We start from the raw sequence: 13557 nt of genomic DNA, 5'->3' as shown, positions 1-13557 counted from the left end.
ATCCAGTTTATTACACCCAATGCAGCATGTATGATTATTTGCCCTATGGGCAGGTGGCATACGTGTGCATTTGGTGCAAGGAGCTCCTGGCCCTCAGAGACTGTGTACGGGTTTTGGAGATCAGAGTGGCTGAACTGGAGGAGCTAAGGCAGACAGGTACATAGATAAGACTCTCCGGGACAGAATAGAACAGTCCCACCCCTTATCTGGCAGCCTCTGTGCTGTTGAGGAGGATGAAAGTCTCAGAGAAGGAGAACATCCAACTGGATCAGAGGGAAACAATCCCGTAGTTGGGACCCTCATTCCAGATGATATCATGGTATCATCTCACACTGAGGATACCTCTCTGGGGGAGGGAACCCCAGTTATTAGGAAGAGACACATTAGTTATGGGCGGTTTGATCATTCGAAACATAGATAGCTGGGTTTGCAATGACCGGGAGAACCGCATGGTGACTTGCCTGCCTGGTGCAAAGGTTGCAGATCTCTTGAGACATTTAGACAGACTTATGTGTAGTGCGGAGGAGGAGCCGATGGTCATGGTACATGTAGGTATCAGTGACATAGGGAAGGATCGGAGAGGGGTCCTGGAGGCCAAATTTAGGCTGCTAGGTAAGAGATTGAAGTCCAGGACCTCCATGGTAGCATTCTCTGAGATGCTCCCAGTTCCACGCATAGGGCCAGTTAGCCAGCCAGAACTGCAGGGTCTCAATGCGTGGATGAGACAATGGAGTAGGGAGGAGGGGTTTAGATTTATTAGGAACTGGGGAAACTTTTGGGAAAGGGGGAGCCTATACAGGAAGGATGGGCTCCACCTAAACCAAAATGGAACCAGATTGCTGGCACTTAAAATTAAAAAGATCGTAGAGCAGTTTTTAAACTAAGGGCTGGGGGAAAACCGACAGGCGCAGAGGAGCACGTGCCTCGAACAGAGGCATCCTTTATGGGAGGATCTATTAATGGAGATTCTCTGTCCTAGTAAAGAGGAGAGGATGGAAGATGATAAAATACAGGTAGGATCTGATGAGAAACAGTCAAATGAAAGTCCCATTCAATTACATCATGTAATGGGAGACAGCTAAAAAGTGACAAGTTTTTAAAGTGCTTATATACCAGTGCTAGAAGTCTAAATAATAAGATGGGCGAACTAGAGTGCCTCGTATTAAATGAGGATATTGATCTAATCGGCATCACAGAAACTTGGTGGAATGAGGATAATCAATGGGACACAGTAATACCAGGGTACAAAATATATCGGAAGGACCGAACAGGTTGTGCTGGTGGGGGGGTGGCGCTATATGTGAAAGAAAGTGTAGAAACAAATGAAGTAAAAATCTTAAATGAACCAAACTGTACCACAGAATCTGTACGGATAGTAATTCCATGCTCGAATAATAAGAATATAGCAGTGGGGATATATTACTGATCACCTGGCCAGGATGGTGATAGTGACTGTGAAATGCTCAGGGAGATTAGAGAGGCTATAAAAATAAAAAAACACAATAATAATGGGGGATTTCAACTATCCCCATATTGACTGGGGACATGTCACCTCAGGACGGGATTCAGAGATAAAGTTTCTTGACACCTTAAATGACGACGGCTTCTTGGAGCAGCTAGTCCTGGAACCCACGAGAGCAGAGGCAATTCTTGATTTAGTCCTAAGTGCAGCACAGGATCTGGTCCAAGAGGTGACTATAGCTGGATCTCTTGGTAATAGTGACCATAATATAATTAAATGTAACATCCCGGTGGTGGGGAAAACACCACAGCAGCCCAACACGGTAGCGTTTAATTTCAGAAAGGGGAAATACATAAAAATGAGAAGGTTAGTGAAACTGAAATTAAAAAGTACAGCGCCAACAGTGAAATCCCTGCAAGCTGCATGGAAATTTAAGACCCCATAATAGAGGCTCAATTTAAATGTATACCCCAAATTAAAAAACATAGTACTATGAGCACTAAGAACCACATCTTGAGTCCAAGATTCACTTGCCTTTATATGCTTTCCTTTAGTTTTGCCATAGTTGAGGTGTCAATCTATGTCCCCTGAAACACTTGACTGCAACAAACTACAAATGTAATCTACTTAAAAGCGTTGGGCTAACCTCTCATTACCTCCCTTCTTACAGCTTTGACTAGCTAAAATCAGGGAGTGGAATCTGACTTAACCAGTTCTAACTTTCTTTAGAATATAAACACTGGCTGTAGAAACCACAAATTTATGCACTTAATTATACACTAATCTAGTAGTTTAACTCTTAATACATGAAGCATGCCCAGAAACTTATGACAGTCTTCCTGCAGGCATCGTGCCAACATTTAATGGGGAGCGTCACAGGGGGTGAGTTCTTGTATGTGGATTAAAACAGAAAAACGCATGTGGATATTCATATCCTCACTGTCTTCCATCTCAAACTTATTTAAACTTCTACTCCACTATGCAAAAGGGAACTCATCCCAGGCTCCAGACACCCTCAACAAGACACTTGTTGTTAAACAGACTCTGTAAATTACTCTTGCATCACCATAGTTAAGAAACATAAGTGGGACAACAAATATTAAACTCCCCAGCGTCCCTCTCCCATCTCCGTATGAAATACAAGGTGTGCAGTATGCCCCAGAGGTTAACAAAGGTGGCCTGTTCTGCCCAAAAGAAGTGAGTTCCAAAGCCAAGGGGCCCCGTTGCAGAATGCTGGGCTAACAGCCCCTCTCTTGTAACAGATTTGCTCAACATTCGCTGGTAAAAATGTCTAACAGTGTCCCTATAAACTCACCCTGAACTCTGGGATCTCTCCTTATTGTGCACAGCCTATGGTTGGACCAGGCCAAATGGGGCCCTCAGCCACATCCATGCAACCTGATTCTCTCCTCATTATGAACATGGGTGACTCCCTTACTTCAGTGAGTGGTCATAATCCAGAGAAAATGGAATTGCCTTCACTTATACCTGTGCATAATGTTACTGGTGCACAAGGTAAAAAACCCATATTGGCTGTCAGAGCCCAGGATGTCTGTAGGGCTAGCAGGAAAAATGTTCTTGCAAGCTGAGCAAATGGGATATGGAATGAGACAAAATGAATATGGAATGCCTCCGTGCCAGCTTTACAAGGCTGTTGCTCAGGGTAGGGCTGTTCTTTAAGCAAAAAATGAATCAAGATACACTTGAATTCACATAGGTGGATTCAGAGGTTGCTTGACTTCATGTGGACTATGCACTGGTGCAATAAGCTTGTTAGGGTAATGAGCGGTTAAAATGAGCACAAACTGCACACAAGGATTTTGTTTTCTGGAATGCTGTAACTGCCTTTAGCTGCCCTTTCTTGCCTAATCATCTTACGAAGCTTTACTGCAGAAAGGAGACTTGGAGTGTATGCTGCATGTCCAGGGACTATGTACTTTTGTTCTTGCAGCACCTAGAACAGTGGAGCTTCTGAGTGCTACCACAATGTAAATATTAATTAACCTACCTGTTACTACTCTATATTAGCAACTACAAAGCTACATCTCATAACTTTGAGGATAAAGCACCTTTTCTGTTGCCATGGAGAAGAGGAGGTTAGGAAGTTGTTCACTTCACCTTAAGACCAAATACATGGAATAGCACATAAGAGGTTGACATTTTTAGCAAACTGGTTTGGTAGCTTAATCTAAGAAGAGTCAAATTCCTTGTGAAAGAGCTTCTATTTCTCCTCAACTAATTAATGTTATTTAAAGTTTACAAATGGGAGATTATCATGTCTGATCACTGAAGGATTCTATCTTTATGGGGAACCCAGTTGAATTTATACTTAACAAAGACCGAGGAAGACCCAGACAAAAAACATAACCTTTGGCTTGCTCTGACTCTTTAAGAAACCTCTGCCCCAGACTATCTTCATAGAAACCAGGTGAGTTAAGGCTTCACGTGGGTATGAGCAGATGTCAACACTGGCCATATAGAAAGACAAGATTGTCAATCAGAGAGAAGGTGGGTGAGATCGTTTATTGGACCAGCTTCAGTGGGTGAGAGACAGAAGCTTCCGAGCCCAATAGAGCTCTTCTTCAGTTCTGGGAAAGATACTGAGTGTCCCAGCTAAATACAAGGTGGAACATCCATTTGGCTGTGATGTTGGGAGTGTCTTTCCCAGACCTGAAGAAGAGATCTGTATAGCTTGGAAGCTTGTCTCTCTCACCAACAGAAGCTGGTCCAATAAGATATTATTTCACCTACCTTGTCTCTCTAATATCCTGGGACTGACACAGCTACAAACTGCATACAAGATTATCAATTGACAATTAACATTTGTCAACTTTTTCTTCTAGAAAAACATGGCGTTATCCCCAAGAAAAATTTCCCTGAGTCTCACACCACAGAGGCCTCCAGGAGGATGAATGAGATTTTGAATCATAAGGTAAAAGATCTGAAATTGTGCTAAGACTCAGCAGTTAGACAGATAGGAAGAAATCATAAGCTCCAGATGTTCCTGACTAGTTTCCTTAAATTTTCTTTATTGATCGAAGCACTAAAAGCCAGTCTGAGCACTTCCTTGCTTCTATGCAAACACTGCATTTGTATGGATTAAAAGGCAAAGGGGAATGGTCCTAAAATGCTGAGAAGGAAAGAGGAAGTCGGTGCATGAATAGCTGCTACTAACAGGTTCAAACCATAGCTTGAAAATGTCCTCTGTGGCACTCTTTACAATGGTCATTATTTCTCTAACTCACAAAGGAAAAATTCTACCTATGTGGCTGGCAGAAGATCTTTCTGTAAACTTCATGTGTCCCGGGAGAGCTGGTTTTCCGCTATGCCATCCACCAAGAGATCAAGGCTTTAATGATGCAAGTATGGTGGCTAAGATTTACAAGTATGGATTTTAAAAATACAGAGCTTAGGATAGAACTGAAACCAGCTTGCACAGGAAAAGCATGCAGTGCTATGCAAAATACTGAAGTGACTGTGACAAAGGAAGAAAGCAGGTTTAGGCAATCAGAATCCATTGTGGCAAAAAATGAAATGGCAATCAAACCTTTCCTCTGACAGCTTTGTTTTGGCAATTCACGAGCATGTGATCAAGGGACAACTATTCCCCAGAAATCTCTAGAAATGAGTTGGTAAATACAATAGGCATGCTGGAATTAAACCAGAGGTTTAATGGTGTTGCTCGGGGCTGCCATGTTACGGTCTTCAGCTTGAATCCTGGCAAACCAACCGGCCCGAAAGGTTGGTTTTAGATTGTTCTAAAATTTAATATAAAGAACCAACTCTTAATAGTAGTATCAATAGGGATTTTTTTCTGTAAACAAACCTTTTGTGATTGGATGCCTGATAGAGATCCATAAAGCAAATCTTGATTTCCTCACATATACAGGTTTTGCAAATCAATACTTTTTGTGGTCCTATTACAGTGATACAATGGCTTTTTCTTTTTAAACAGATGAGGGAGTACTGTGTGCGGCTAAGAAACATGGTAGCAAGTGGGTCAACTAAGGAAGAGCTCACTGCTGCAAAGGACACTATGATAGAGGAGGTAATGTACATATATGTACCTGATTCTTTCCAAAGCAGAAGGGAGCTGCTACAGATAAAGTAATTCTGGCTTACTCTTGTTCTAGAGCTATCTGCAAAGTGCAAAACAAACCCCTATATTAAACAAAAATCTTAGTGACCCAGATGGCCATGTACTGTCTGAAGTGTTACTAAGTGATTTTTATTTTTAGCAATGTTTTCCTGCATAAACTGTTCTTCCCATTTTTGGGATACCATTGCATTTACCCACTTGGGTGGGTCGTGGAGCTAGGACACTTTACACCAGCTGAGAATTTGCTCCTCTGGGTGTAGTTAGCAGACTGTAAACCCCAGTATTTTCATTTTCAGTGGAGACCAAAATAATATGTACAGCCTGGTCTCACTAGCAAGGGCTAGAAGAATTGGAAACTCTATTCTGTATACCCACTGTAAACTTAAAGTTGTGCAGTACAAGTGGTGTTGCAGAAATTCCCCACAAGAGAGCAGAAAAGAATAACAAAAGGAAGTTCAGTTTCTCATGCATTAGCCTGTGGAAAAAACTTTGTGCTAAATATGCAGCATTGCAATCACTTTACCAATTAAGAAAATGAGTTGCTTTTTCTTAAAGGCAGACTATCCAAGTACCTCTCTGTATGAATTTACTTTAAAACTAATTTGCAACTGTGTGATGCTGTAGTGTGCATTGTCTGGCTCTCGCCTCTCCACGGTTTAGGATAGCACTTTGCCCTGCTGTATGGTTGGCTTATATGCAAGAGATACTATACATTATTTTCATCTTACTCTGTTCTCCTTAAGTTTGATTTTCAAATAGCCAGCAGTTATGGATTAGAAGCAGCAAACTTATTGCCCAGGGTGTGTTAAGATTGGTGTTATATGGCCATGTGTATTTCTAAAAAAGATACACTTCTGTATTCTCTACTCACAGAAGTTTATGGATATACCTCTGTCAGAAGCGTCTGATGGAACAGGCACACTGGGTCATCTTGTACCAGCTCTTTTGGAGAAGATGTAAATCTCCTTTTCCTTCCCCTCCCCTCAGCAAACTTCTCAAAAGCTTCCTGTTGAAGTATTCTTTTCTGTGCCTTGTGTAAATGGTACTACCAAAGAGAGGGACCCAGGGGCTTTTACTGCAATTCATGCACAAATCCACAGCTTCACTATCCCCAGTTCTAAGGTTCAAATAAGAAATATGTTGTGATAGCAAAACTGGCACTGTGTTCTTAACACATTTGTTTGTTAAAACAAAACCCTTTATATTCCATCAAATGTGCCCTGCTGGGGCCAAATGACCTCTTACCTTATTGATTATGTCCTTCAGTACATTGCAAATTACCTTTTTGTAGTTAAATATCCATTAGCGAGATTTCTGTCTTTAGGCTTTGCATGCAGACATCCATTGGAGGGCTTAATTGCAGAGTTAACCTGAAGCCCCCTGGAATGGCTTGGTTAATTCAGATAAGGCAGAGACATAGAGTTCACTGCAGATTTACATTTTTCATTTGCTTTGTTTAAAATCTCCTAGTTTCCAGCATTAGAAACTGGAAGCAAAGCTCATTAATGGCTCACTAATTTCTGTCTGAATCCGGAGAGTTGGTGTGTAGTGTAGTTTAAAAAAAAAAAAAGCGCTCTTTCTTTGAGTTAGCCCCTATTCTTTCTGTTGCAACACTACTGGTTGACTACCATTTAAGTGGATTTCCTTTTAGTAAATGTTGTAATTAGCATTGCCAGCTGCACCTGTCAGACTCTAAACCTGTAAAAGCATTTAGCAGTTTTAAAGGTGGATTGTACTGTCTTGTTTCACTTGTTCAAATGCATTTCTCTATACATTAGAGTTCAAGTTTTGTGCCTGGCAAACCAGGTTTATCCACCATTCGTCTCCACTGAGTTCATTTGCAAATTTCTATGACTCCCATTTCCTTATCATGGGTACCAATCCTTTATCTGAAGCTGAGCAGTTGCATAGTCTTTGGGTGAATACTGAATCTCTTGTGTTCAAGCAGAAACAGGCTCCTTATCAAAGCAACATATGGTAGGTCACAAGTTCAGGGCACTGGATTTTATTTGCATATTTTTGGCTTCCCTGTTTTCTTTTTGTGCTACCTTATCAGCAGTGGCCCTTCTCTTCCCTGCCTATTTTTGTTTTAAACAAAAAGCCACTGTATCCTTACATTACCCCGGTGTTAGCTGTCACCGGCATGACAGAAAGCTCTGTTTAGTTGAAACAAGCTTCCCCTGGGTATTGAAAGAGGAAGCTTTGGAGATCCTGAGGGGTGGGCTGTGGTGATAAACAAGCCAAGGAGACCATTTCAGGCAAGGTTGCTCTTGTTGACCCGAGACTTTTGTCTCCATCACTTTTCCTTTCTTTGGTTGGAATCATTTTGCCTGTTGGTCTCCTTAAGTTTTCTCCACTGACCTGTTTTATTTCTGTAATTGGATGTGGTGGGAAACGGGGCTATCTGAGGTAACATGGGGATGTCCACTGGCAAATGTTATCTTTGTACAAACGTAATCTGTGTGAGAATCAAACATTTGTAGGAGGCTGGGGATTTAAATTTGTTCTTTAAAACGTTTATTGGAAACATGTTCTATAAAAACTAAACAAATGGGAGTTTCTCCAATAAAAACTTGAGCCTATGCCCTTGTTTCCACTTAAGAACTGATTTCTTCTATTATCCTTATTAGATTATAAATTCTTCAGGGCAGGAACACTTTTGTCTTGTAGATGGCCAAATGCAGTGGTGCTCCCACCACTAAGGTAATCTATATTTAAGATCCAAGGTGCCTTTAAAACATTTACTGGCATGAAGATTTTTTGAGATAAAAGTATCTTGGATGGCAAGCGAAATGAGGATAAAAACCGAAACCTTCTAACCTAACCCCAGTGTATGGTGTGTTTGTCTTGTTTTGTTTTTTGTTTTTTATTCCTATATGGCTTCAAAAGAGAGAATGGGACAAGAAAGCCAAACAGGGTTCTGTTCCTTGCAATATCTAGCCATTGAAAGCAGCCTGAACAATCTAGCCACACAAGGGAAATGTGGTGCTCCCAGAAAGCTACCTAAAACCTGACATGTCCTATATAAAGTTGAGCACTTCTATAGTTGGATAATAGAGGACCACTACTAGCCTGGCATCTTAAAGAGAAGTTGATTTAAAGGGATACAGTCCACTTGACATCTAGCTAAAGATCCTTAATCTAATAGAAATTAATAGATGCATGTCAGCTATCAAGGACTATGTATTTCAACCAAGGATGTCACAAAGTCAACAGCCAGAGCCCTTCAGTTAAATTATACTTAACTCTAAATCTAGGTATTGTTAAATATATTAAAACAGACAAGAAGATTATTCGGGGATTTCCAAAGAGAGCAGAAATCCAAATCATCTCGCAGAAGGAAAAGTGATTAATGGAGGTGTACCATCAGAACAAAAATGTTTCTGTGCATGTATGCTAGGAGAAAGGATTATGGTGTCCATAAGACAGGACATACATTATTAGAGCCCTTTTCCAAACAATATTTATATATGCTAGTGGGGAGGGAGGGGCCTTCTGAAAGGTGGCAGCTGGCCTGGCAATTTTGTCTCAAAAGCTGTTGTCCTTATTGTGGTCTTTGACTGTAAGTGCTTTTGGTTCCATTGCACAGTCTAAACACAGCTTCTATCTAGGGGAAGGTTTCACTGCGCTTCAATGGAGTTGCTAGAGTTAAGGATTGGGCAGTGTTTCAGCTGAGCCATATACATGTTTATTGTATTTCACTGCTACCATATTCCTACAGTTTGGAATTGAATATATTTGTGCCTGAGCAAAATGGCAAAAAGCTTGAGCAGGGACCTGTGGTGTTTCTAGCATGGTGAGGAAGCTCTGGATTTTGTGGCCTTTAATTTGACGTTCGGCGGAGTTGCAGAGTGAGGGTTCTTAGTACTGGATGGGGGAAACTGACCAGCATAGCGTTATTCAGATGTTTTAAAGATAAACATTAAGGGTCTGATTCTGCAGCTGGTCACCATGTGAAGATATCAATTGACTAATGGCATTTCTGTAGCTGGCCCAGCTGCAGAATTTTGGTGCTTAATCGATAGCCTATGATGAAAGGCTTGGGTGAATTTTCATGCCCATATCCGCTTTCCTGTGCAGGTATTCAGAATAGTGAACACCTGTTTGGGGAACCCTCCTGAGACCTTCTCCTGGGAGTTCCGAGATAAGGAGAAGAACTACCACAAGATTGGCCCTATGACACCACTGCAGTTCTATCAGGAACACATCAAACCCCTCTTCAACATGGAAGACAAGGTTGGAGAATACAACCAATGCCTGCTGTTTCTGGAGCCCCTTTTAATGTTCAATGTATAGTGTAATGTGCTGTTGCTGAAACAGGGCTTCTTACACGGATTGGTATGGGGAATGTGTGAGGCTATCAATTGAGTCAAAGTTGGCCTTGAATTTATTCCCCCTTCTTCCTTTCTGCATCCACGTCCCTTTTTGTATTTGTACTGCGCCCCTCACTTGATTTTGTGTTAGTTTGGATGATTTTTTTTTATGGATTAATTGTACTTTAATTATGTTTTCATGCTGCTGTAAGATCTTGAGTGGCTTAGCCATGGGGGCCTTGATAATAAAATAATAATTAGAATAGAATGAGGTTCCTGTGCAGCACTTAGGGATACATGGACCAGCTTAAAGCGTGTCTTCGATTGCATTCAATAAACTTCTGATGTTCCAGCTGAAGCTGTCCTCACTTGCATGGGATGGTCAACTAGCTAGAGCAGAAGAACTAATCTGATATACCAAGAGTTGGTTGTTCTGAGGCTTCAATTGATTTATAATTTAACTAGTGACCTCTTACTCATGGCAGATTTGTCTAGTGAATGATCCTCGACCCCAGAACCAGTACAACAAGCTATACACCGTAGCGTACCTGGGCAACCTGGTGGGAGGAAGAAAAACCCTTTACAACAACCAGCCTGTTGATCTGTTGAAGAAGCTGGCTGCAGCTTCTATTAAAGATGGCGAGGTTTGTGTTTTCTGCCAATCAGTGCCACAACATTTTTTTTTTTTTTTCTTTCGTAGCGTAAGAGGCTATCTTGGGATGTGGCCCAGGCATGACTCTTTTCTCCTATTTTTAGGCAGTGTGGTTCGGCTGCGATGTTGGAAAATACTTCCATAGCAAGCTGGGCATCATTGACCTGAATGTGTAAGTGCAGGAAATCTAAAACACAATTGTGTTTTGGGCTCTCTGTTCATGGCAATCTTGCTACAAATCGAAAACGCTAAGGTGACAAATGTTGTCCAAAAAATGATTTTTACCCAAAATGAGTAAGACAAGTGTGCATTTGGCTCTTTATTCCTGTTGTTAAATCCCCTTCTTTTTTGGCTGTTAAATGAAATGTTGATACTCTGAAAATGTGCTCAGTTGCTAATTCACTGATGTGAAATGTTAATGTAAAATATTCTTAGCTGAAGAGAAATGGACTTAAATGCAGTATATCCTGTCTGTGCCTCTTGCAAGGCAAAAAGGAAGGGAATGTAGCACCCCTCTGAATGTCTTGTGTAGTTACTTGAATTTCCTAGTACTTAGTGGATGGCATTCCACTAAGGGGAATGCCAAAAGGGTCAATATAGTATTTATTCTAACTCGAGATTTGAAGAGGAGCTAAGCATCTGTCAAAGCCCTGTGCAATACATCATTGGATGTTACGTTCCACTGATTCCTCCTTCCCTCCTGTCTTCATCTCCTTTGTATGGCTTACTTGTAGGTTTGATCATGAGCTGGTGTTCGGTGTCTCCGTCAAGAACATGAACAAAGCAGAACGATTAATCTTTGGAGAATCAATGATGACCCATGCCATGGTCCTCACTGCCTTCACGGAGAAGGTAAGATCTCCTCCGCAAGCACTTGTGCTGTTTGCACAGATGTATTTGAACTCTCCTGCAGTTTGTTTATATGCTCAGGGTTCATTCACAATGTACATGTTCTGGTAAAGGGCAGCACATGTGCAGGACATCACACCTGCGCATGATGCCTGATGTCTTATTCGCCTGTGTCACTCGTTGGTAAATTACTATTTTTAGTTTCTCCAAACAAGTGAGCAATCCTAGACAACAGGGCAGTGGCTTGGTTTTTGTGCCCAGAAATTCTTTGAGAAGGGCAAAGAAACTTGGCTTGTATTTTCCAGGAACTTAAAATATAGCTTGGCTGGCTTTAAATGGTATGTGAATTCTGATTTATCCTACTGACCAGGGAATCCAAGATGATCGCACATCTCTCTACAGCACACTACTTAATCTAGTCTAGGTCTAGCACCAAGCATTATACTACTTTAAAACTTGCTTGAACAGCCTGCAGGAGGCACTCAAATAACTAACAATCCCTCAAAATTAGTAGCACATGACTTGTGACACACCCACTACTTGGAGAGAAGAATCTAACCCCCCAAACAGCAGTACAGCTCTTAGCACTTTTACATTGCCAACAGCTGTACTGCATGCTAATAAACCAGAGAAATGGCATCTGAGAGACCCATGTGAAATTCAGTATCTTTGGATACCTGGAAGTCGTTCTAATTTTCAGCTTTTGTTTTCTGGAAAAATTGAGGAGACTTCCCCCTACATCAAAACACAAAGTCAAAGTTTTTAAGATTCCTTTGAAAAAGTAATCTCTTCCAAACCAAGATTACTTGGTCTGAGAAGGAAGTGCTTACATATTATTGAAAACTTTCCCAGAGAGTCAGGACTTCATGCAAGGGTGTGACATGGGATTGTTGAGCCCTCAGTTTTTCTTATAACTACTTTTCAAAATTCAATAGTATTCTACACGCTGGTCTTCTACAATTTACACATGCTTTTCAAATGTCAGATTACAGAACTAATCCTGTGTGAAGATTTAAAGGATATTCTATTGATTTCTGAAATTTTGAGATTTAAAATGATTTATACATTTGTAGCTGTTTGAAATTCTTATATAAACCTGTAATCGGTGTGAAGTTTGTGTATATGTGTATAGTAACTTTACATTCCTTAAGTGGTTATTTTTTATATAAAGTGACTCATGCTGCAATCTGGCTTCTTTTCACACTGAACTGTGGTTTGTTTGGTGTTGGTTTTTTTGTTTGGAACAGCAAAAGTTATATAAGTAGAAATTCCTTCCTGGCAGTCTGCTTCCTTGATTTGCAGCTCATATTTTTGACCCTCTTAGGGTTTTGGAATGCAAAAGTTAAACTCTGATACACAATCTGGCTATTGGAATCAATGAATGGGCTCTCTTATACTGCCACCTAAACCCAGAACTTTGACAAATGTAAGGAAGATCTGCTAAACTGAAAACACATTCCCATACATAGACTATATATACTTTGGGTCTTGAAGAAGAATGTGAGAGATGGATGTCTTTAGAGCCAGGAGGTCATTTAAAGGAAGTAGTGCTTCTTTAACTCTAGAGAATGTCCAGAATTTGAAGGCATTTTTCTTACTAAAATAATAGCTAGATTGTGTATTTGTCTGAACATGTTGCCTTATATAAACCTTGACTTTAATCTAAAGGAGCTTTCAAAGGTAGTTGTAAATCCATCAAAGCATTAGTTTTTTTTACCTGTTTTGTAAAAAGGTTTTGATTGCAATGGGATTTTCTTCAATGTTACAATGTAATTTATTTCCAAAAGAGGCACATTTAATCCATGCCAGTATTTCTAAACCATGCTATACACTTTTGTTCAATTTACATGTCAACGTGCTTATGAGTGGACTCAATTTAGTGCTTTTGGTACACCTCGAGTATCTCATTTTAAGGACTCTTGTCTACTTTTAAAGTGTGTTTTCCCCAACCTCATCCCAAAACTATAAAATGTCAGTTACTACAGTAATAAAGGGAGGTAAGGGGCAGATTTTTCCAAAGACCAGAGTAAACCCTACATTATCATGAACATCACAGAAGAGGGCAGAATACCAGAAGAAAGGGAGAGAAATGAATTAATAGTTCTTCATGGGAGCTGCTATGGGGAAGCCTGTGGATTAAGGATCTTCTTATTTAGTAAGCACATGGGGGTTATCTTCAGTG

General features: G+C 40.6%; 1 protein-coding gene across 1 annotated transcript in view; it reads left to right on the top strand.

Moving 5' to 3' along the window:
• Nucleotides 1-13557, top strand: part of BLMH (bleomycin hydrolase) — a 31230-nt gene that overhangs the window by 4648 nt on the left and 13025 nt on the right. The window contains exons 5-10 of the mRNA XM_034752745.1: nt 4306-4394; nt 5418-5510; nt 9642-9797; nt 10360-10518; nt 10631-10698; nt 11261-11378. Coding sequence (XP_034608636.1) covers nt 4306-4394; nt 5418-5510; nt 9642-9797; nt 10360-10518; nt 10631-10698; nt 11261-11378 — 683 coding nt within the window. The remainder of the gene's footprint in view (nt 1-4305; nt 4395-5417; nt 5511-9641; nt 9798-10359; nt 10519-10630; nt 10699-11260; nt 11379-13557) is intronic.

This window comes from Trachemys scripta, chromosome 18 (genome assembly GCF_013100865.1).
Source record: "Trachemys scripta elegans isolate TJP31775 chromosome 18, CAS_Tse_1.0, whole genome shotgun sequence".
In the NCBI taxonomy this organism is placed as follows: Eukaryota; Metazoa; Chordata; order Testudines; family Emydidae; genus Trachemys; species Trachemys scripta.
This window is presented reverse-complemented; position numbering and strand designations above follow the sequence as displayed.